At 29.8% G+C, this 24,297-nt stretch overlaps 1 protein-coding gene across 1 annotated transcript in view; it reads left to right on the forward strand.

Annotated features, from left to right (window-relative positions):
* LOC129752239 (autophagy-related protein 13 homolog) overlaps positions 1 to 24,297 on the forward strand; it is a 122,160-nt gene that overhangs the window by 30,746 nt on the left and 67,117 nt on the right. The window contains exon 2 of the mRNA XM_055748024.1: positions 8,783 to 9,140. Coding sequence (XP_055603999.1) covers positions 8,783 to 9,140 — 358 coding nt within the window. The remainder of the gene's footprint in view (positions 1 to 8,782; positions 9,141 to 24,297) is intronic.

Below are 24,297 nucleotides of genomic sequence, written 5' to 3' on the forward strand. Positions count from 1 at the left end.
ATTTTCATAGTAAGTCTTCTTGCATTTCCTTTTACAAACCTCTACTTTTTTTTCGAAATATGAATTGGCATTTCCTTTAGTGTTTTCTGGATTTCGTTTGACTCTTTTAAGATAATTATTTTTTATTCAGATCAGTATCCATAGATCAAAATTTAACAGTGGTTAAATTGAAGTGATTACCTTTAAGCTTATTCGATTTCCTGACTTTTTTTGAACAGGCTATTAACAAGAAGTTGTAGGTGGAAGTGATGTTTTGAACGCACAAGCCTGGATTTTCTACAACATAAATTTCTCTCAAATAACAACCAAATCTTTTAATTTTAGTCAGTTTAGTTTTTTGTTTGAATTTTTCAAATATTTTGAGAAATTGTTGGCAAACTGTTTTTTTTTTTGGCTTGTGATATAGCTCAATTAGCAAAGCATTTGCCACCTGAGCTGATGTCCATGATTTTGAGCCAAAGAGTAAATATCGATCTCAGTTGTACTAGATAAGTTGCATATCGTTGATATAAAGTAGCAAATGACACAAAGATGTTAAAAAGACTGGAATCAAAACAAAAAAATCTTTTTTTAAGATTTTTATTTGAGAGAAAAGAAAATAGAGTTGTGAACGATCGATCAGTTCCGCACTTTTGAGACGTGAACTTTTTGAAAAAGTTCCCTAGAGATTTTTTCGTAACCTATCAATTTTCCAATTTAGTGGCTTTTGGCATGCCACTAAAAAAAATCATTAGGAAGCAAAGGGAAAAATATTGCTGTTTCCTGTTTGTTTCAAAGATCAACGAGAAATTATGATCATTGAAAGATGGTGGTTATCGTCAATTCGAATGAAAGGGCTCAAAGAGAAAAAAGTGTCACATTTTCCGATTTTATGTTTTCAAATCATGATTGTAGATTCAACTTTCCTTCTTACACATTAAGAAATGTAAAAATATTCATTCGGAGAAAAAACATAAACAATTGTAAGCATTGCTATCGAATTATGGTGTTAAGACATAACGCTCACTATTTTTCACTTATCGCGACTGAACGTCTGGAGTGTGAGCACTAAATAAATTGATAAAGTGACGACATCCGCTCGTTTGTTTGTTTCCTTGCCGCCGGCTTCACTACTCACTAGAACTTGCGTCCATTGAATTAAACCCTTTTCCAAGTGCGAAACCCAACTGTCGCTCAGCTAAACTACATAATTTTTAAATTACCATACTGTTTTTGAGCTTAGACTTTCTAGGTCAGTGAATTTTAATGCTGGCTGTTGTGTCAAGGCGTGTGTTTATGTTATTTCAAAAGGAACAACAATGACTTAACAGTTTTTCTGTGAAATGTCTCTTCTAAATTATTTTGATCAGGTTTCAGTAAAAATAAATCGGTTTCATCATTCCTAAAATTGGATAACATGAAAAATATCATAGATCCACTTTCGTCATAATGTTCAGGAAATCTCCTACCAACGATTGTTGCCTTGATTGAAACGGCCCTCACCCGATAACTGATAGTAACACTTATGCGCACTCAACGCTTGCACAATTCCTTGGCCCTGTCCCCTGCCTAGATGGTGTAATTCTCCTATGGCTGCCTTATTTTTGCTTTATCTATCGGTTGTGACAAATCGCCAATGTCCAGTGACCATCATGATGGCGGCCGGCTCGGTGCAGCTTTAATATCCGGGACGTTCCTTACTGCATTCTAATCACTGACTGTTGCCCGCATATGAACATGTAGGTATGTATACAGTTCTGAGCAAATCTGGAGGCGTTTCAAATGTTAAATTTTCTCGCCTTTATGCATTCGGCGGATGGCGGCCGGCGGTTGAAGTGGAATTTCTGGTTGGGTGTGAAGTCAGTCACATTGCCCCCCACCAATAAGTAGTTATGCAGTTCTCGCTACTCGGAGATAAGAATGCCGTTTGCCGATAGAAGTTTGCTTGCTTGGAAATTCCGACGAATTGACGACGACGACGACGCGGCCTGGAGGCTTGCTTGCTGACTTGTTGTTTAGGCAGAGAGAACTTCATATAGACTTCATAGGACTAGACTTTGACTACCGGGTGATTGATTATTGTACATAGTTTAAGCAGATTGGCAGTGTGCCGACAGGATTGTTGTTATTCAATATGCAGCACAACAAAAGTGAACTAACGAATCCATCAACGGTAGAGAACAGGACACAATGACGGGTTGTTTTTCTTATCTCGCGCAGCTAAGCACGAAGTGGACTTTGGAACAGTAAATATTACGATACAGTCATTACATTGGAAATAATTTAGCTAAGATTTGAAAAGTTAAGCTTTGAAGAGTATAACTGCCGAGTCTGAGCTGCAACACTCTAGTTCAAATTAAATTTACACAATAAACATTTATGGTTGAAAATTGACTTTGTCAAGTGCTTCCTTGTCGTAAAGATAGTGATCAAAATAAATTGAAAGTTTACTCAAAAATTCATTCCCGTAGTCACGTAATGGAATGTTTGATAAAAATATCTGTTACGTCATAAATCATTATTATTACTATTTAACTTGATGGATAAATATTACAGGAAACACCGTTAAAATAAAGTGTTCACAAATATCCCCCGCTAATAAAAAATCATCTGTAGGATCGTTCTACGTGATATTGACCATTCCTGAGGTAAACAATCGTTTTTATTTGTAGATTGGTGTGAATAAAAAGCTATGACAAAAACAAAACAAAATAACAAAAATAAAGAAAATGACAAACATAACATAAAAAAATGACACAAAAGAAAATAAAAATGTCTAAAATTACAGAAATGACAAAAATGACAAAAATGACAAAAAATGACAAAAAATGACAAAAAATTACAAAAATGACAAAAATGACAAAAATGACAAAAATGACAAAAATGACAATAATGACAATAATGAAAAAATGAAGAAAAATGACAAAAATCTCAAATATGACAAAAAACACAAAAATGACAAAAATGACATAAATGATATAAATGACTTAAATGACACAAATGACATAATTGAAAAAAAAAAATACAAAACTGACAAAAATGACGAAGAAGAAAAAATTGATACAATTGACAAAAATAACGGAAATGACAAAAAATGACAAGAATAATAAAATGACAAAAATGACGTTATTAACAAAAATGACCAAAATGACAAAAATGACAAAAATGACAAAAATGCCAAAAATGCCAAAAATGACAAAAATGACAAAATTGTCCGAAATGACAAAAATGACAAAAATGACAAAAATGATAAAAATGACAAAAATGACAAAAATTACAAAAATTACAAAAATTACAAAAATGACAAAAATGACAAAAATGACAAAAATGACAAAAATGACAAAAATGACAAAAATGACAAAAATGACAAAAATGACAAAATGACAAAAATGACAAAAATGACAAAAATGACAAAAATGACAGAAAATGACTAAAAACGACAAAAATGACAAAAATGACAAAAAGACAAAAATGACAAAAATGACAAAAATGACAAAAATGACAAAAATGATAAAAATGACAAAAATGGCAAAATTGTCCGAAATGACAAAAATGACAAAAATGACAAAAATGACAAAAATGACAAAAATGACAAAAATGACAAAAATGACAAAAATGACAAAAATGATAAAAATGACAAAAATGACAAAAATGACAAAAATTACAAAAATGACAAAAATGACAAAAATGACAAAAATGACAAAAATGACAAAAATGACAAAAATGACAAAAATGACAAAAATGACAAAAATGACAAAAATGACAAAAATGACAAAAATGACAAAAATGACAAAAATGACAAAAATGACAAAAATGACAAAAATGACAAAAATGACAAAAATGACAAAAATGACAAAAATGACAAAAATGACAAAAATGACAAAAATGACAAAAATGACAAAAATGACAAAAATGACAAAAATGACAAAAATGACAAAAATGACAGAAATGACAAAAATGACAAAAATGACAATAATGACAAAAATGACAAAAATGACAAAAATGACTAAAAACGACTTAAAACGACAAAAATGACAAAAATAACAAAAATGACAAAAATTACAAAAATTACAAAAATTACTAAAATGACAACTATGACAATATTGACAAAAATGACAAAAAGGCCAAAAATGAAAAAATTAAGAATATGTCGAAAATGACAAAAATGACAAAAATGCCAAAAATGACCAAAAATGACCAAAAAGACCAAAATGACAAAAATGATAAAAATGACAAAAATGACAAAAATGACAAAAATGACAAAAATGACAAAAATGTCCAAAATGACAAAAATGACAAAAATGACAAAAAAGAAAAAAATGACAAAAATGACAAAAATGACAAAAATAACAAATATGACAAAAAGACAAAAATGACAAAAATGACAAAAATGACAAAAATGACAAAAATGACAAAAATGACAAAAATAACAAAAATGACAAAAATGACAAAAATGACAAAAATGACAAAAATGACAAAAATGACAAAAACTACAAAAATGACAAAAATTACAAAAATGACAAAAATGACCAAAACTACAAAAATGACAAAAATGATCAGAATGACCGAAATGACCAAAATGACAAAAATGACAAAAATGACAAAAATGACAAAAATTTCAAAAATGACAAAAATGACAATAATGACTAAAATGACTAAAATGACAAAAATAACAAAAATTACAAAAATGACAAAAATGACAAGATTGACAAAAATGTCAAAACGGACAAAAATGAAAAAAATGACAAAATTGACAAAATTGACGAAATTGACAAAAATGACAAATATGACAAAAAAGACAAAATTAAAAATTACAAAAAATACAAAAATTACATAAATGACCAAAATGACAACAATGATAAAAATGACCAAAATGACAATAATGACAAAATTGACAAAATTGACAAAAATGACAAAAATGACAAAATGACAAAAACTACAAAAATGACAAAAATTACAAAAATGACAAAAATGACCAAAACTACAAAATGACAAAAATGACAAAAATGACCAGAATGACCGAAATGACCAAAATGACAAAAATGACAAAAATTACAAAAATGACAAAAATTTCAAAAATGACAAAAATGACAATAATGACTAAAATGACTAAAATGACAAAAATAACAAAAATGACAAAAATGACAAAAATTACAAAAATGTCAAAACGGACAAAAATGACAAAAATGACAAAATTGACAAAATTGACGAAATTGATAAAAATGACAAATATGACAAAAATGACAAAAAAGACAAAATTACAAAAATTACAAAAAATACAAAAATTACAAAAATGACCAAAATGACAACAATGACAAAAATGACCAAAATGACAATAATGACAAAATTGACAAAATTGACAAAAATGACAAAAATGATAGAAATGACAAAAATGACAAAAATGACAAAAATGACAAATTGGACAAAAGTGAAAAAAATGAAAAAAAGATTAAATAGACAAAAATGACAATAATGACAAAAATTACTAATATGACAAAAATGACAAAGACGACAAAAATTTCAAAAATTACAAAAATGACCAAAATTTCAAAAATGACCAAAATTTCAAAAATGACAATAATGACAAAAATGACTCAAGATGACAAAAATGACAAAAATTACAAAAATTACAAAAATGACAAAAATGACAAAAATGACAAAAATGATAAAAATAAAAAAAATGACAAAAATGACAAAAATAACAAAAATGACAGAAATGAAATAAATGACAAAAATTACAAAAATGACAAAAATGACAAAAATGACAAAAATGAAAAAAAATGACGAAAATTACAAAAATTACAATAATGGAAAGAATGAAAAAAAAAATGACAAAAATGGCAGGAATGAAAAAAAATACTAAAGCGTCAATAAATTAATAAAATAAAAATTTAACTGCAAATAAAAAATTATGAAAATTTCAAAAATGGCATCAATTAAAAAAATTACAATAATTATCAAAATAATAAAGTTTCCAAAATATACAAAAATTAAAAACAATTTCAAATTTAAAAAAATTCAAAAATGACAACAATGACCAATATGACCAACAAAATTAAATTGACTAAAATGACATAAGTGATAAAAAAGACTAAAACTACAAAAAAATGTCAAAAATTACAAGAATTTCTAGAATGCCATGAATTATAAAAGTGATAGAAATTACACAAACGACAAAATGATGAATTTGACGAAATGTACAAAAATAATTTTTAAATTACAAAAATGATAGAATTGACTTAAATGACAATAATGAAAAAAAAAAATTTTAAAAATTGACAACAATCCAAAATGACAAAGCTGATAAAAATGACAAAAAAAATGATAAAAACTTCAAAAATGACAAAAATTACAGATATTAAAATTTTTCGAAAATTATAAAAAACAAATCATAATAATTAAAACGACTAAATTACAAAACTTGTAAAAGTTACAAAAATTAAAAAAATGACAAAAATTACAAAAATGATAAAAATAACGAAAATAACAAAGGGCTGTCTTGACTCATATTGCAGTGCGGGAAAAAACGCTGTTGAAAACAAATTTTTGAGTACCTACCTATTTTGTCAGGAGACCTATCGAAAAATACTGGGAATGGTTTGAAGTAAACATTAAGACAATTTATTGAGTTCCATCCTGAGGAGAAAAAAATGAAGATAAAGTAGATTTCTTTACAGAAAAAGTTTCAAACAAACTTTGAAGAAAATTTAATGAATGATTTTAGGCTGAAAATGCGATTGTTCGAATATAGTTTCTTTAGCATATTCCCCGTGATGCAATTTGAGTCGGAACAGGACTAAAAATGGCAAAATTTACACTTATTACAATTTGAAAAAATTGACAAAAATAATAAAATTGACGAATATGACAAAAATAAAGAATATGGGTAGAAAATTGAAAACAATGCCAACAATGTAGAAGATTACTAAATGATTAAAATTTCATAATGACAAAAATAACAGAAAAGAATGAAAAAATGACAATTATTGCTGACATTTAATTTAAATTAAATTTCAAAAATGAAAAAAGACAAAAATATACGTATACATTTGAACCAGGATAAGCAAGAGTCCAGGGGACCAAACTTTCTTTCTCGCTTAAAGAAGTTTCTCGCTTATTCAGATTCTTTTCAATCGTCTCTAATAAAAAAAAAATTAAAATTCTCTACTATTGAGGGATTGAAGCACAAAAATGCTAATGTTATTCATTGAATTTAACAAAAATTAAACACATTCAATATTCACTGTTTACTGATAAGAGAAAGCCATTCAAACAACTCATAGCGATGCCATGATTTTACCAAAAATTGAGTTCGTTCGGTTGGACACGTTAATTTCTTGAATTTCCTTAGTGTAGCCATGAAAAAAAAAACTCTCATTTATGTAGGTTTAAAATGATTTCTGAAATAAAAAAAAATCACAAAAATCATAATAAAACAAAAATTAAATAAAATCAATTCTTTGCAACTCTGAATTTAAAAAATTGTGCACGTGCTTCACCCCGGAGATCACACGACGTTTCAATGATCGAACGAAACCACCTTCACCAAGGGCACCAGATAGTCAAAATTTGAGAATCAGAAATTATCTGCCACAAACCGCCAATCAAGCGTGGTTGGTATGAATGAACTGTCGAAACAAAAAATACAGCGTACACAATTCCCAACTGACCCAACACGTCAGCAGTTCTCAAAATTGCAACATTCATAACCGAAAGGTCAATTGCATCATTGATACCGACTCTTAAGACAATTCAATGGGTATGAAAAAAATCCTTTATCATTTCTTTCGTCATTTGTAACGAATCGTTTTATTTTTACATTGAAAATGCAATTGATAGAGCGTAAAGTATTGATTGACAGCTGATCAAGTATTTGCTTTTGATTGTAGAAAAATTATGCGTTAATTTTAATATTGCTTGCATTTTTTGCAAAAAAAAAATATCATGTAACATTGCAACGAATCCTTACTGGAGGCAACCATCCAAGGTCAAGTTCAAGAGCACTGACAAATCACGTCGCAAAAAGAGGCCGGCTTGTGGATTAACAATACCCAACACGGTGTGGTGGTCTACACACTAATAGTGTAACACGGCTTACACAACAACAACACGCCAGTCAGCCAACCAGCCAGCCAGCCAGCCGTCAAAACAACACCCAACTAGCTAACCAACTCTGGAATGTCTCGGGCGGCCAGGACAGTAAGAACACGGTGCAAAACTGTGAAAAACTCTCCCTCATCCCCCATCCCTCACACTCGGGGAAAATCGATTTTTCCAGTCCACTATTCACCCATTCGGCCATGGACTTGGCGGCGGGGTGTCAAGTAACATTTTTGTTCAGTCCATTTGAACTTGAATGGTTTTCTACGACGCGCTCGACGCCGACGCCGCCACCGGTAGAAAGTCGACGACTATCATGCAACACCATCCATCATCCGAGCACAAGCTATCACTGCTTTTCCAATAGGCCAGGATTAATAGGCACTTTTGTATTCATAATTTCTGCCATAGTAGGCGGAAAATGTGCTTCCTCCATATCGAACAAACCAGCTGGCGATGATATCGCTTCCATTTAGAATGGGAAAACTAGATGATGGTTGCGATATTTCAAATCAATTCAATATAGAGAACAATGATGTTTTATGAAACAGTAGGCCGATGACCGGAAATTTTCTTTCTTTGAAAAAAATGGAAGTTAATTCTACTGCTAATGGAGATATGTTTTCAATTTTGAATTTTTAACAACTATTTGAGAAAAAGTATTAGATTACTTATATTCAATTTCTCTTTCTCTCCCCCACAGTTCAACATCGCCATCGTCGATCAGCCGGAAATACTCGCCGAAACCAGAAAAGCGCTTCAGATCAGCCAGCATGAATCGATCATTGCTCGGCTGCCGCTGTGCGTAGAAATATCCCTTCAAACCGTCGAAGGGGATAATATGATATTGGAAGTGTGGTCACTAACGGTTCAAACAGAACAGTGCGATCTACAAACGCGAGGCACCCACGCCATCTACAACCGTATGGGATTGCTGCTGAAGTCGCTGCTATCGGTGACCAGAGCAACGCCCGCCTACAGACTTTCGCGTCGCCAGAGCGCCGATTCGTATCACATTTTCTATCGGATTTATATCGGTGAACCGCAGACCCATCAGTTGGGTGAGTATCGATTTGCCAGTACATAAGTAGTCCAAGTTGTGGGATGTACGAAATGGACAGAGAGAATTGGGTTATTCAAAAATTGAAAAACAGATATTTTTTAAATGAAGGCTTCCAAAAAAAACCTTTCATAATTGTTTTTATGAAAGTTGCTAAAAAAAAAATTAAGCTTTTGAGGCGTTCGTTGTTTATATTTTCGTTTGATTTGCCAAATAAAATGAATAAATGCGGGCAAAATCCGGGCAACCGGGCCGGGCCGGACTGTTCCAAATTTGGTACTGAATATCCGGGCAAACCCGGATAAAACCGGGCAATCTGGCACCTTAGTATAGATTATATCTCATATTTAGTTATTTCAAAAAAAGAAATCAGGGGACTCCTTTAGAGCAACCGAGTGATTTATACGCAAAATTTTAGATTTGGCTTTTTAAAAGACTCAAAACTAGCTCCATTCCTAATACATTAAGGTAGCCATTTTAAATGTTGATGGAACATTTAGAACTTACTTGTTCATAATGATGTCCATTTATTCATCACTCGGATGGTCTCATTTATTTATTTATTTACATAGTATTCCGTCTTACGACATAACTTGACGAACATAATTCCTAAAATTCACTCGGTCCATGGCAAACGTTCTCCAATTTCTCGGGCATCCCACATTCGCCAGATCACGCTCCACTTGGTCTAACCACCTTGCTCGTTGCGCCCCTGCTCGTCTTGTTCCTACCGGATTCGTAGCGAACACCTGTTTTGCAGGACAGTCATCCGGCATTCTCGCAACATGTCCCGCCCAGCGTATCCGGTCAGCCTTCACCACCTTCTGGATACTGGGTTCGCCGTAGAGTCGCGCGAGCTCGTGGTTCATCCTTCGCCTCCACACTCCGTTCTCCTGTACGCCGCCAAAGATGGTTCTTAACACTCGTCGCTCGAATACTCCGAGTGTACGCAGGTCCTCCTCGAGCAATATCCATGTCTCGTGCCCGTAGAGAACAACCGGTCTAATAAGCGTCGTATAGGGGAAAGGTTTCCTAAATGGGCCTATCGGGTTAAATGACCCTACGGCTGTTTGATGAAATGGCTGACTGGACAGCTTATCTGACCAATGCATTTTGAGGGTGATACGCGTAGAACATAAGGCAAGAAAGAATTTTATGAATTTACAAACTCAAAAAAATTTAAAAAATCGTACAAGGTTTTGAAACATTTTTATGTAATATTTCGACTTTTAAAAATTATACGTAAAGAAGCTTAAAACAAAAACTAGGATGGTTTCTGTTTCTTACTCAAATGAACTTAAGAAATTAAACATATTTCAGCTTTTGTGGAAGTTCAATAATGATTATATAGTGGAATAATAGAGTGTTTTTGTATGCCCCCATCATGTTTGTAAAATGCCTCCATCCTAAAATAACAGGTTAAATAGAATAAATAAATGATTTTTATCATTGAAACTTCAAATCTAAGCTCTGAATAACATCTTAAGAGAGATTTGACGATCTAACAATAGATTTGATAAAGTTTTTCTCATGGATGAACTGCCTCCATAGTATGGCAACCCTAACTTTTGTTTTATTCCATAAAATTATAATATAGATAGATTTTTATGAAACTTCAGCTTTGTCGTACGGAAATTATTACTTTCTAGCAGTTTCAATAAAATTATACGGCAATATTGCCCAAAAAACAGAAATTTTGTCAAAACATAAATAGGCGCATTTAGCCCGCACGGTTTGAGGATCGGCATTTTAGACAACACTTATAATAAAATCATTTTCTTAGAAACAGAAGAAAATTTTAACATAAAAATTACTCCAATGTATAGAAAACAGATGCCTGCACACGTGTATATAGTTTTTGTACACATATTCGATGTGATATTTGATTGAATCAGTGTTCTGCTTAATAGGCGCATATAGCCCGCTCCTCCCCTACAGGTTACACTTCGTGCGAGGGCTAAGTCTTCTCGACCGCAGTTCGGATGGTCTCAATAGTTATCAAATAAAGTTCGATGGTTAGGAAAACCCCATCTGAGTTTGAATCCTGTATTTAAAAGTAACTTAAATTGCTTCACGACTATCATCGACTGAGAAATGGCAAAATCAATTGTTATGAAGGAAAATATACCTTCCATAAATGAAAAATATGACAAAAAATATAAAAATTATCCAAGTGTCAATAAAAGACATAAATTAAATTTTAAAAAATAACAATAACGTTCGAAAGACAAAAATGACAAAAAGACAAGAAATGACTTATAAAAGTAGAAACTAAGATAAAAATTTAATAAGACAAAAAATTAAACAAATGAAAAGATTAGGCACCGTAACCAAAACGACAAAAATGAAACGAATGACAAAAAATCCCGAAAAAACAAAGATGCCAAAAAACGACAAATATTCACAAAAAACATAAAAAATATAATAAATGATAAAGAAAAAAATTACAAAAAAAAAGAACAAGTGAAAACACAAAAAATTAAGAAAAATTTAAGAAAAAGACATAAAATGGAATCATAGAAAAATTCACAAAAATATCAGAAACGACAAAAATGACAAATATAAAAAAATTACAAAAAGACAAAAAAAAAACAAAATTACAAACATAACAACAAAAAAGGCAAATACTAGAAAAATTATACACGTGCCAAAAATAACAATAATGATGAAAATGATAAAATTGACAAAAAAACACTAACATTTCAAAATTACAAAAAATTTCAAAACTGACGCAAGTGACAAAAATGACTGAAATTACAAAAAATAACAATAATTACAAAATAACAAAAAATTAAAAAAATAAAAAATTGACAATAATGTCAACAAAGATAAAAAAGTAAAAAAATATCAAAAATGAAACAAATGAAAAAATGACAAAAATTTTAAAATAAAAAAAAATTATAAAATTACAAGACACACAAAATGACTAAAATGACAAACTTGTAGGAAATTACTTGAATGAAAAAAATTACAAAAAATACAAAATTCACAAGAACAACAAAAATTGCACAGGTAACAAAAACAACAATAAACACAGAAAAGGAAAAAAAAATAAAAAATTACAAAAAAAGTCAAAAATAACGGCAATGACGGATATTACTAAAATAAACAAAAATTACAAAACTTACAAAAAACACGAAAATTTTGAAAAAAATTAAAAATGAAAAAAACGAAACAGATGACAAAAATGTCAAAAATATCAAAAATGTCAAAAATGTCAAAATATAAAAAAATCAAAAAATTACATAAGTGTAAAAAATTATTAAAATAACAAAAAATATAAAAATTAAAAATGCAATAACAACATAAATTTATAAAATTACAAAGATACAAAAGATGCAAAAATGGCAACAATTGCAAACATACAAAAAATTACAAAAAAATACAATAATTAAAAAAATTTACAAAAATGGCAAAAATAATAAAAAATACTTAAAAGTCAAAAATTACAAAAATGTCAAAAAAAAAACAAAAACGACAAAAAAGACAAAATTACAAAAAAATCAAATATTACCAAAATTACAAAAAAATCGCAAAAAATACATAAAATGCCTAAAATGACAAAATACAAAAAATAAAATAAATTAAAAAAATTGCGAAAATAACTAAAATTACAAAAATTTAAAAATAGCACAAGTTACAAAAATGATAATAATTTCAAAAATAATGAAATAACCAAACCGATAAAAATACCAAAATTAACAAAAATAACAAAAAATGACAAAAAATTAAAAAAAAAATTACAACGAAAAAATTGAAAAAAAATGTCTAGTAAGCAAAAATAACACAAAAAAAAATTATAAAAATACCAAAAAAATTCGAAACTTAAAAAAATGCCAAATCGAAAAAAATTACAAAAATGTCAAAAACATTTAAAAATGACAAAAACGAAAAAATTGAAAATATTACAAAATGAACAATATGCCAAATTTCAAATAAAAAAATAAAATAACCAAAATTGTTCAAATTACCTAAATCAGATAATTTTATTAATTTTAAAAATAACAAAAATAACAAAAATTGAAAAATTTCAAAGAAAAACAAAAATCACAAAAAGACAAAAAATACAAAAAAAATGCAAAATTGCAAAAATGACATAAAAAAAAACAGAAAAATGACAAAATTACAAAAACTAACAAAAATTGCAAAAACTACAAAAACTACAAAAATAAAAAAAATACAAAAATCAAAAAAATGGAGAAAATAACAAAAATTGAAAAAAGAATGACACCAATGAATAAAAATTGATTAATTATGAATGAAATTACAAAAAATGGCGAAAATGAAAAGTGACAAAAATTATAAAAATGAATAAAAAGCCAACATGAAATAAAATTAAAAAAATCAAACAAATAAAAAAAACAGAAATCGAAAAATTAAATTAATGACAAAAATGACAAAAATAATAAAGATGACAAAAATGGAAAAAATGCCCAAAATAACAAGAATAACAAAAATGACAAAAATGAACAAAATAAAAACGAATACCAAAATCAAAATTTACAAAAATGATAAAAATGAGAAAAATAACAGCGTTGAAAATAATAAAAAATATAAGAACGATAAAAATGACAAAAATGATAAAAATCAAAAAAAAAATGATAAATTGACAAAATGACAAAATGACAAAATGACAAAAAGGACAAGAATGACGAAAATGACAAATATAACAAAATCAGATATTTGATAGTGTAATAAGCCTTTCCAAACATTACCTCTAGCTAGCTCAAGCTAGGTTCTATTACTACAACTACAACAGCAGAATAAAAGTAGTGCAGAATGAACCATGAACGAGTATATAACTCTTTTAATTCCGCGTTGCACTTTGAACCGCATAAAATGTTGTCATTGCTAAGATCTTGTGGACAAGTTTTCGTTGTAGGTCGTTGACCTCTTGATAGTGATAGTATCACGCGCGAATTCGAAGTGTTTAACTCTACTAGACTATGGCATCCCGCTTTTTCACAGAAGCGTGAACATTTTTAAACCCCATTATTACCTAAATTTTATTTGTTCACTACTTTAAATAGCTTTCGCATATAATTAAAAGAAATTGGTTGCCAGAAATCTAACTTAAATAATTCCAAAAAGTTCGTTGGAAATCATTGAGTTTGTTTGGGTTTTTGATCTCTTGTATACGAGAGCCTTTACTGAAAATAACCCCTCGTGATCCAAACTTTGAATTTTTCGGCTTCGTCTTCTTTCCTACCTACTAAAGATTGATTTCTCTCCATGTTATGTTCTTCCGGCCGTATAAGGAAGTATGAGTCAGCTAACACGGAATCTTCCGAATTCTGGTCCTAGAATAGATATCTATCATTCAAACTGACATGCATACATAAGACTTTCAGTGTCAGGTTTTCTTTTCCTTTCCTCAGTCGTACCTACATTTACCTCAAACCACACCTGTACAAATGTCTCAAACATTGACGTGGCCTCTCCAGTAGCTGCAGTAGATGGAAATTGTACGTCTTCACTGAAGCAAACATTCGTTCTTCTTGCCGCTTCACGTGACCATGATGATGATGATGATGATTTATGGACAAATATTTGTATAATATTGCGTTCGTGGAAGAAAAAGATTGCATCATTCGCCGGAGAGCATCCTCAAAACCAAATGTGGCAAACAGGCGATTGACCACCGACGACGACGATGAGTTTTGAGCTGATTTAATTTCATTTGCCATAAGTGTCGAATCGAATTGAAATCATGGAGAAAACATGAAACGATCGTCTCCATATCCATATGGCACACACCACATGTTTGGGCAAAGCCTCGAAAGGTAGCAGCAGCAGAAAATTCAAGAAATTCAAGACTTTCACTCGAGGGGAGCCGTGGCATTCCGAAAGTGATTCCAATAATTCCACCGAAGTTTGTTTTCTAGCGTATCGTCACCGGTTCGTTTTTTCTTCTTTCATCTCTAAGTGTATCTATGTACGTTGCTCAAGGCACTTTTCATTCATGGTTCAGTCTATCGACTAATACTTCATTCGGGTAATAATAATTGAACGGATTCACGTGAGGCAGCTGAATCGAGACTCGCGTAGCGCTTTGCAGTTGCTCCTCTCGGTGCTTTGGTTGGGGATGAGGGTTGCCAACCATTTTAGGAATCTCTCGTGTGTTTTGTTTGTGAGCTGAGCGAGCGATAGGTTTAACTTCAACGAAGTTGGCTTCATGTGGCAACGATCGAAACGAACGAAAAAAAAAACCGCAGCTTTGGTTCCCCCCGCTAATCTTCTGGGAGAGATCGACACATGAATGGGTTTGGCATGACTAGGGTCTAGCAACTAGCTAGCGACTGCTGAATTTCAACCATGCCCATTCATGATTTGCTCGCTGCTAGCTATTTTGCTATTTTCATTCATAGACTCCCACTAGTGTCTATAAACTGTTTTTTATGCTTACCTATTGCCTAAAAGGTAGATGAAAGGTAGTTAAAATTTGCCTGCAAGCGTCGAAACACATTGAGACGTTAGTTTGCCTTTTTGCAGCCACTTTATAATAATGTAATGTATTATGCTAGTCTGATGATGCCGACAATCGTATAAGTTTTCATTTAGGAAGCTTATTTCCTTTCCTAATGTTGTCATAAATTTTCTCCGTTTTTTTGTAACATTTGACTGATAAAAAACTTTAAAATAATTAAAAAAGGTATTAATAAGAAAATGGCAAAAGCACAAAAAGACAAACTTGATAAAAACATTTAAAAGTTACTATCAAAATAAAAAAAATTAAAAAAATTTCGAAGCTTGCCTGAATGATTCGAATCACCAAAATAACATAAATGATTGAAAATGATAGCAAATAACAACAAAAAAAGATGACAAAAATGAAAAAAAATACCAAAAATGACAAGACATGGAATAAAGACAAAAACGAAAAAAAATTAAAATAATGACAAAAATGGAAAAAATACAAAAATTACAAAATGACAGTAATTACAAAGAACAAACATGACAAAACTAAAAAAGTTTCAAAAATGCCAAATAAGACAAAAATTAAACAATGGACCAAAATTTAAAAAATTTCAAATATTACAAAAATAACGAAATAAAAAATATGACTAAAATGACAAAAATGATCATAAAGACAAATATGACAAAAATGGAAAAAAATTACGAAGATTACAAAAATGACAAATTTGACATAAATGACAAAAATTTACAAAGTATAAAAAAAACATGAATAACAAAAATGACAAAAATGACCAAAATTTCTAAAATGACAAAAAATACAAAAATCTCAAAAATGACAAAAATGACAAAAATGACACAAATGATAAAAATAAATACAAAAAGAACAAAAATAACAGAAACGATAAAAATGACAAAACCTATTAAAAATACAAACATGAAAAAATACAAAAAAAAAACAAAAATGACAAAAACTTACAAAAGTTACAAAAATTAAATAAATTACAAAAACAACAGAAATGACAACAAATTCAAAAATCACAAAAAATGCAAGAATGACACAAATGACAAAAATGAAAAAAAAATCAAAATGGACAAAAGTGACAAACATGATGAAAGCCACAAAAATGAAAAAAGACAAAAATGACAAAATTAACAAAAATGACAAAAATTTCGAAAATAACAAAAATAACAAAAATAACATAAATAACAAAAAAAAATAAATACAAAAATAACAAATATTGCAAAAATTACAAAAACGAAAAAAATAACAAAAATGACAATAATGAAAAAAAAAACAAGAAGGTAAAAAATGACAAAAACGACAAAAATGACTAAAATGATAAAAATGATAAAAATCACAAAAATTATAAAGATTACAAAAATGACAAAAATGACAAAAATGACAAAAATGACAAAAATTTCAATAATGACAAAAATGACAAAAATGACAGAAATGACAAAAATGTCAAAAACAACAAAAATGACAAAAATGACAAAAATGACAAAAATGACAAAAATGACAAAAATGACAAAAATGACAAAAATGACAAAAATGACAAAAATGACAAAAATGACAAAAATGACAAAAATGACAAAAATGACAAAAATGACAAAAATTACAAAAATGACAAAAATGACAAAAATGACAAAACTGACAAAAATGACAAAAATGACAAAAATGACGAAAATGACGAAAATGACGAAAATGACGAAAATGACGAAAATGACAAAAATGACGAAAATGACAAAAATTACAAAAATTACAAAAAATACAAAATTAACAAAAATGACAAAATGACAAAATGACAAAATGACAAAAATGACAAAAATGACGAAAATAACAAATATCACAAAAATTACAAAATTGACTAAAATAACAAAAATGCAAAAATGACACATATGACAAAAGTTTCAAAAATGACAAAAATTACGAAAATGGCAAAAATGGTAAAAATGAGGAAAATGATGAAAATGACAAAAATTACAAAAATGCCATTGATTGAATAACATGTCATTTTTTCTTATGTTTGTAATTTTTGTAATTTTGTAATTTTTGTAATTTTTGTAATTTTTGTAATTTTTGTAATTTTTGTAATTTTTGTAATTTTTGTAATTTTTGTAATTTTTGTAATTTTTGTAATTTTTGTTATTTTAGTAATTTTCGTATTTTTTTTTGTAATTTTTGTAGTTTTTGCAGTTTTAGAAATTTTTGTATTTTTTTTAATTTTTGTATTTTTTGTCATTTTTGTCATTTTTGTCATTTTTGTAATTTTTGCAGTATTTGTAATTTTTGTAATTTTTTTAATTTTTGTTATTTTATGTCATTTTGGTCATTTTTGTCATATTTGTCATTTTTGTTATTTTTGTCATTTTTATCATTTTTGTCATTTTTGTCATTTTTTTTTTCATTTTTGTCATTTTTTTTCATTTTTGTCATTTCTTTTTCATTTTTGTAATTTTTGTCATTTTTGTCATTTTTGTCATTTTTCTCAGTTTTGTCATTTTTGTCATTTTTGTCATTTTTGCCATTTTTATCATTTTTGTCATTTTTGTCATTTTTGTCATTTTTGTCATTTTTTTTTTTTCATTTTTGTCATTTTTTTGCATTTTTGTCATTTCTTTTTCATTTTTGTAATTTTTGTCATTTTTGTCATTTTTCTCAGTTTTGTCATTTTTGTCATTTTTGTCATTTTTGCCATTTTTGTCATTTTTGTCAGTTTTGTCATTTTTGTCATTTTTGTCATTTTCGTCATTTTTGTCATTTTGTTAGTTTTTGTCATTTTTGTCATATTTATTCGTTTTTGTTTTTTTTTTTTCTGGCATTTTTGTCGTTTTTGTCATAATTGTCATAATTGTCATTTTTAACATCTTTTTAATTGTCATTTTACAAAAATGACAAATCAGAAATTTTAAATTCATAAATTATATAAAAAATTGAAAATGATTAATTCGTTTCGTTTCGTTTTTTTTTTAGATATTTTAACATTTTATTTCAACCAGGTTTTTATTTTTTGTCTAATTTTGTTTAGAAATCGATCAAAATTTGTCTAATTTAATTTTGTTTCTGTTTTTTCGTCAATGTTTTCGATTATTTTTTGGAGTCCCCTAAAAACTTAAACATGGATTTCTTCAATGAAAATTTTTAATAAATATTTTAATATATTTCATGAGGCTTATACTTAGCGCGTAATGGTTTGTTAAACATGTCAATTTTAAAAAAATCAAATTCACGACGGCTTCACCATTTTTCTTAAGCGATTTTTTATCAGGCTCTTTACCGCTCCCTAAATCAAGCTTCATTTCGATAAAACTTTGTACAGATCTCCGATATATGTACATCTGGTGGGTTTAAGAAATTCGGCATGACCAATTTAGCATGCATGCAAGTATCCGTAGTGCGAATCTGAGTGGAAAATTTGACTGATTAAGCTAAAAACGCAATTTTCAGATAAAGAATTTAAAATTTAATATGAAAAGAAACCTTGTATGAAGTGTGTAACGTCTCGTGTCAGAATAACAATAAGTTATTCCGTAGTCCTTATGGGTGGAATTTCCATTTTACCGAAATTTCACATTTCAGCACACAAAGATCCACTCCCAATAAGACTGGCATGATACATGTTCAAATTATGCATTGGAGATACTACGGATATTACCACTTTGCCTACTACGGGCCGTTACAAGTGTTTTAATACTTCCTGTGCAAGCAAGGCATCCATCTTTAGTTGCCATTGACAGTTTGTCATGTTTTTTTTCTGAACACTGTGCGGTTTTTTAAAATTGGGTTTGGGAGCTTTCACATAAAATTGGTATTTTAATGAACATTTTAGTTGAAATTCGATATGCAGTCGAATGCTTTCAAATTGATCAATTTTGGTATATTGAAATTTCACCAACTGCTTATTGGCCTTTTTTTTAAATTGACTATCGATTCAAAAGAAAATTAAATTATTTAACATTTTAGAACCTCCAAAAATATTAGAATACGAAATTTCTATCCAGAAAGTAGAATTTAAGCTCTGTCCATCACCATCGTCGAATTCCTGAAATCCAAATCCACGAAGATTGGTTTAAGTCGACTCTTGAAATCACATTTATTTAACGTTGAAATGTTATAATTATCATACTGAGAGAAATGATTTGGATATATGTATGTAGCACTATACGATAGCAGCTAGAAACTTCAGCAAACGTAACAGAAATACGTTGGTATCCGCATCGCTCCAAACGTGATGCGCTTGCTAATTGCTCACTCAGTCTCAAGTTCGACTATTCACCCGTCGCGTTACTCGAAAACCAGTAGGATGTACCTATAGCTAGTCTCCGAGTGGTGACGAAACTTGTCACCGTTTATCGGGATTTCCCGGCGCTTATTTGAATTCTGTTCAAGTTGCGCGGTTGAAAAAATAATAATAACATTAAAAAATACACCTTATCACCTGACGTCTGCGGGGATTTACAAAACGATAAAAAGTATGCAACCCTAGAAAAACGCCTTTACAGCATCAAATTTACTACTTCTCATAACTATGGACAATTAAACGTTGATTATAATGCGTTTAAAGGATGAAAGACAAATTAATTGTGGTTTACCGATATTTGTAAACTAATATAAGTGAGTATCAAAATCACAATTATTCGGGATTTTCATCTAAAATAACTTGTCAAATTAGTTAGTCAGTCATAGAAAGAAAGCACTCTGTACAATGTAAAACGAATTAATACATTGTAAATGATCGTCCAACCGGTGATATAACCAAGCTTGATTATTCACTGGGTTGTTGCGAAAAAACGTGAACCGATCATTATTTATATTTAAAACTATATTTTTTTCTAGATTATCTCATGTCCCCTGGTGGAAAATCATGAATCTGAACTATGGGACAGAGAGCCATTAGAAGATTTAACTGATAGATTTTTGTTTATAATTTGAAGATTAAACGCCGGAGTTCAAAGATGCATTGCTCCGGCTATCGCTTCGGGATCGAGTAATAAACAAATCGGCAAAAGGGCAACAAAAATTATCGGAGATAATTTTTCTAGTTAAAACAACCGCTCGAAAAACGTGACCCGAGTGCTGTGAATGACTGCGTCGGTCAACAAATGCGGAACAAAGTCGCTCGATTAAGTTTTGAAGTTCATCACAATCGATCGGATCGGAAAGTAAACTCACGACGACAAACTTTTTGCTACGGTCAGTCCTCCGAGAGACAAGCCCCCGCGTGACCGATTTGAAGTGGATGTAAAATTCTTTGATATCGTTTAAGTTTTCTGCCGAAGTTTGATACCATCAAAGAAGTTGATTGCATTACAAACAATGACTATTAGATTCTCTCGAACTTCTAATGGAATTGGTTACAAAGAAATGGGAAAGATGCTATGGGTCACATGTAACACACGTTTATTATTCTACTCGTTTCGATAGACTTTGTCTCATTGTTTTGTTTTTTTAATTTTTGCATTCAGGGTGGCAAACGAACTGGAAGAATAGGAAAAACCAGGAAATTGAAAATACCACCGGAAAAGCCAAGAAGTAATCAAAAATTTGGATTGAAACCGAGAAAGCTGCATTCAAGACATTTTTTTCTATTTTTTTTTTAATAAAGCTTATAAAGAGTGAACAATTATTTTGAAGCTTTTCAAATGCGTTATTTATTTTTTCTTCGATGAAGTAGAAGTAAAAGTTTCTGCGTTATTCCGAATACAGGATTTGGAACTCAAATTAAAAATGCAGTATAAATAATAGAAATTTGGGAATTAGATTCAGATTGATATTCCGAATACAGATTCAATCAAAATTCAAATTTTGAATTAAGGCAAAATAAGTGAATAATAAGTGAAATAAATAAGTGCAAAAATGATCGATTTTGAGGTAAGTTTACCAATTGGTTCATCCTATCTTAATCTATGTACAGCTGGTGCAAAACTCAGATTTCTGGTGCAAAACTCAGAAACTTTTTTGATTGAATTAAAACTGCTCGAATTAAATAATTATTAATTAATTCCGCGTTATCCGAGCCACTGTTTTCATACAAAATCCATGTGAAGTTGTGTTTTATCACCGCGATATATTGTTATGTTATCGACGTTTTTCGAGAATTTGAAATCGAAACATGCCGAATAAATAGCATATCAAAATCCATTTATTTACAGAGCTATGCGCCTGAATGATATACAAATCAGAGCAAAAGGATAGAGTTTGTCAATGTAGGGGGGAAGTTCATAATTAGTTTAATTTTAGGATGGTTTTAGTTTCAAGTTTAAAATAATTTTGACATTACAGGATGTTTTCCTACATTAAATACTTGATTGCGCTCAGCAAATTTAAATCTTATAAGTTAATTTTTATTATCTAGTTTATAGGGCTCTGAAAAGTTCATTATTGAGCTGAACACCTAATTTAATGTAATACAAATGTAATGATGAATTGGAACAAATAAAGACATATTCAAAAAAAAGGAGGGGGGAGGAAAAGTTCATATAACGCCCCATATGGCTAATACGCGCCACTCATGTTTTCAAGAAACTGTAACATTTTAGGCCTGTAAAATACAACCACTTTATTCTAAATGCCGAGTTTTGTCATAACAAGTATAAAATATTCCTTTAAATGCCCCAGAGTTGTCAAAATTTCACAAGCTAGGGATGACTCTTCCCATAGGATAAAAATCCCGTTAAAAAAATGTACAATTTAGTTTCTTAACATTGACTTTATGCTTATAAATCATACTAAATTCGCTAAAATATGCTCTATGTTTTATCACGGCTAATACGCTCGATACAACGTGCCAATCGTAAAAAGCATATTTTTAAATTTTGCTTTCCATTCCTTCCAGTAAAATGTCTTTGAGCATTAGTGTGTTTTAGATCTTCGGCTGTTTTCCGGTGTGTTCGTATGGTAAATTCACAGTTCGCTGAAGAATTGAACATGTTTCCCTATTTAGTGTAATCCGAATAAGGTTGCCGAAAAAAATTCTGTGTTTTGCGAAAACAAATTCTGACTTTCTGTGATTTCACCCAAATATTCTGTGATGATTTTCTATTTGCATAAGTTTCTTTGAAAAATCATGAAAAATTAAGTCCTTTTAACATTTTACTTGAGAAAATCAATAAACATTAACAATCTTATCATTTTTTCCAAAACAAAGTTAAAAATCCAAAATGTAGACATGAAAATGATTATTTTGGAAAAACGTTTAAAATATAAAAAATCTTTGAAATCTGTGAATATTTCCCAAATTCTGTGTTCTGTGGCATAGAATCTGTTATGAAAATTTGCTCAAAATTCTGTGAAAATATTGGTTTTTCTGTAATTTCGGCAACCTTGTGAGGTGGTGTTTCCGTCGACTATCTCGGATAAGTGAGGTTCCACTGTAATTCTCGAATAAAATATCCGGATTCAGAATAAATAGAAATAAAATAACAGACAAGTTTACGGAATCAAAAAATTAATAAGCAAACTAAGAATTAAGTTAAAATTGGGTATGAGTACAGCATAATCTTTTTTTTTAATCTAATTCACTGATTAACTAAATCGACACCAGCATTTTGGTTCAGGTTTTTTGAAAACTGATTTTGAACGACAATTCATCAAAAATTAATCTGATAGATAAATTCTGACAGCAGATTCAAATTTGGAGCGTCAAGAAAATGAATTTGCTGTCAGATTCTATCAATCAGGTAGAATGTCGTTTAAAAATTTGTAAATAGTCAATTTCAAACAAAATTAGTCGATCATAACTCATTTTTCTAACCTGTATATGGAGAATTAAACTATACAAACCCATTTTATGATCCCTGAAGAACGCTTCGGGTCTTTTTATTTTAAAGATTTTTGTCATTATACAAAAATTATTGAAATCCGCAAAACTTTTCGTTAAATTCTTCAAAAAACAGCAGACATAAAAGTATAAAGATATGATAAGTATTTCTTTAAAATTTCTTTAAAAATTCTTTTTTATCAAACGGAAAAAAACCAATTTGACACATGTTATTTTTTTTTTAAATTAAGATGCTTAAATCAGCCTTTGAGATACCATTGAAAACCGAAAACTAGAGCTGTAAAAAAAACGTAATTTTATATTTGTCATTATGAGAAATTGTCAGTTTTGTAGACCAACGTTAGAGTTGAAACATTTCGGAATTTAGTATTTTCTGCTCTTAATTCAGATTATTTGCTAGGATGCAGAAGTAACCTCGTTCCTAAAGCACAAATTCATTTCTTTCATCCCTTTCTTATTTTGTTCTACATTATTGACTACTAGGCCTAAAAATCAAAAATAATATCTTATTTTGAAATTCGTCATTATGAACAGTATTGGACCATTTCGGGTCCAACGATTCGGGGTGGATGTGAGTAGTCAAATAAGCTTAGCTAAGCTAATTTGCCTTCCAATCATTAAATAGTAAACTAATTATAGAAAAACGTAGAAATGTAAAGAACAAATTTTTCTAGACATGTTTTTTTTTTTCAAAACAATGCACCTGCTATCCTGCTATGTCCATATTTCATTTTTCTCATCTGTAAATTTTTTTACATGACGTAGTAAAAGTTGCATCTTGAGTGACATGTTTCAGAATATATCTGCCATGTCCAGGCTTGGCAAAAGTCATCGTCATGAGGCGTGAAGCTGTGACTATGAAGCCTCTTGGTCCGTCAAACTCAATTGACTGTTCCTTAACGACCAGTCACTTCGTTTGCCAGTCATTCATTCCCCAGTCATTTGAAGCTAAAAGAATGA

This window comes from Uranotaenia lowii, chromosome 3 (genome assembly GCF_029784155.1).
Source record: "Uranotaenia lowii strain MFRU-FL chromosome 3, ASM2978415v1, whole genome shotgun sequence".
NCBI classification, from domain to species: Eukaryota; Metazoa; Arthropoda; class Insecta; order Diptera; family Culicidae; genus Uranotaenia; species Uranotaenia lowii.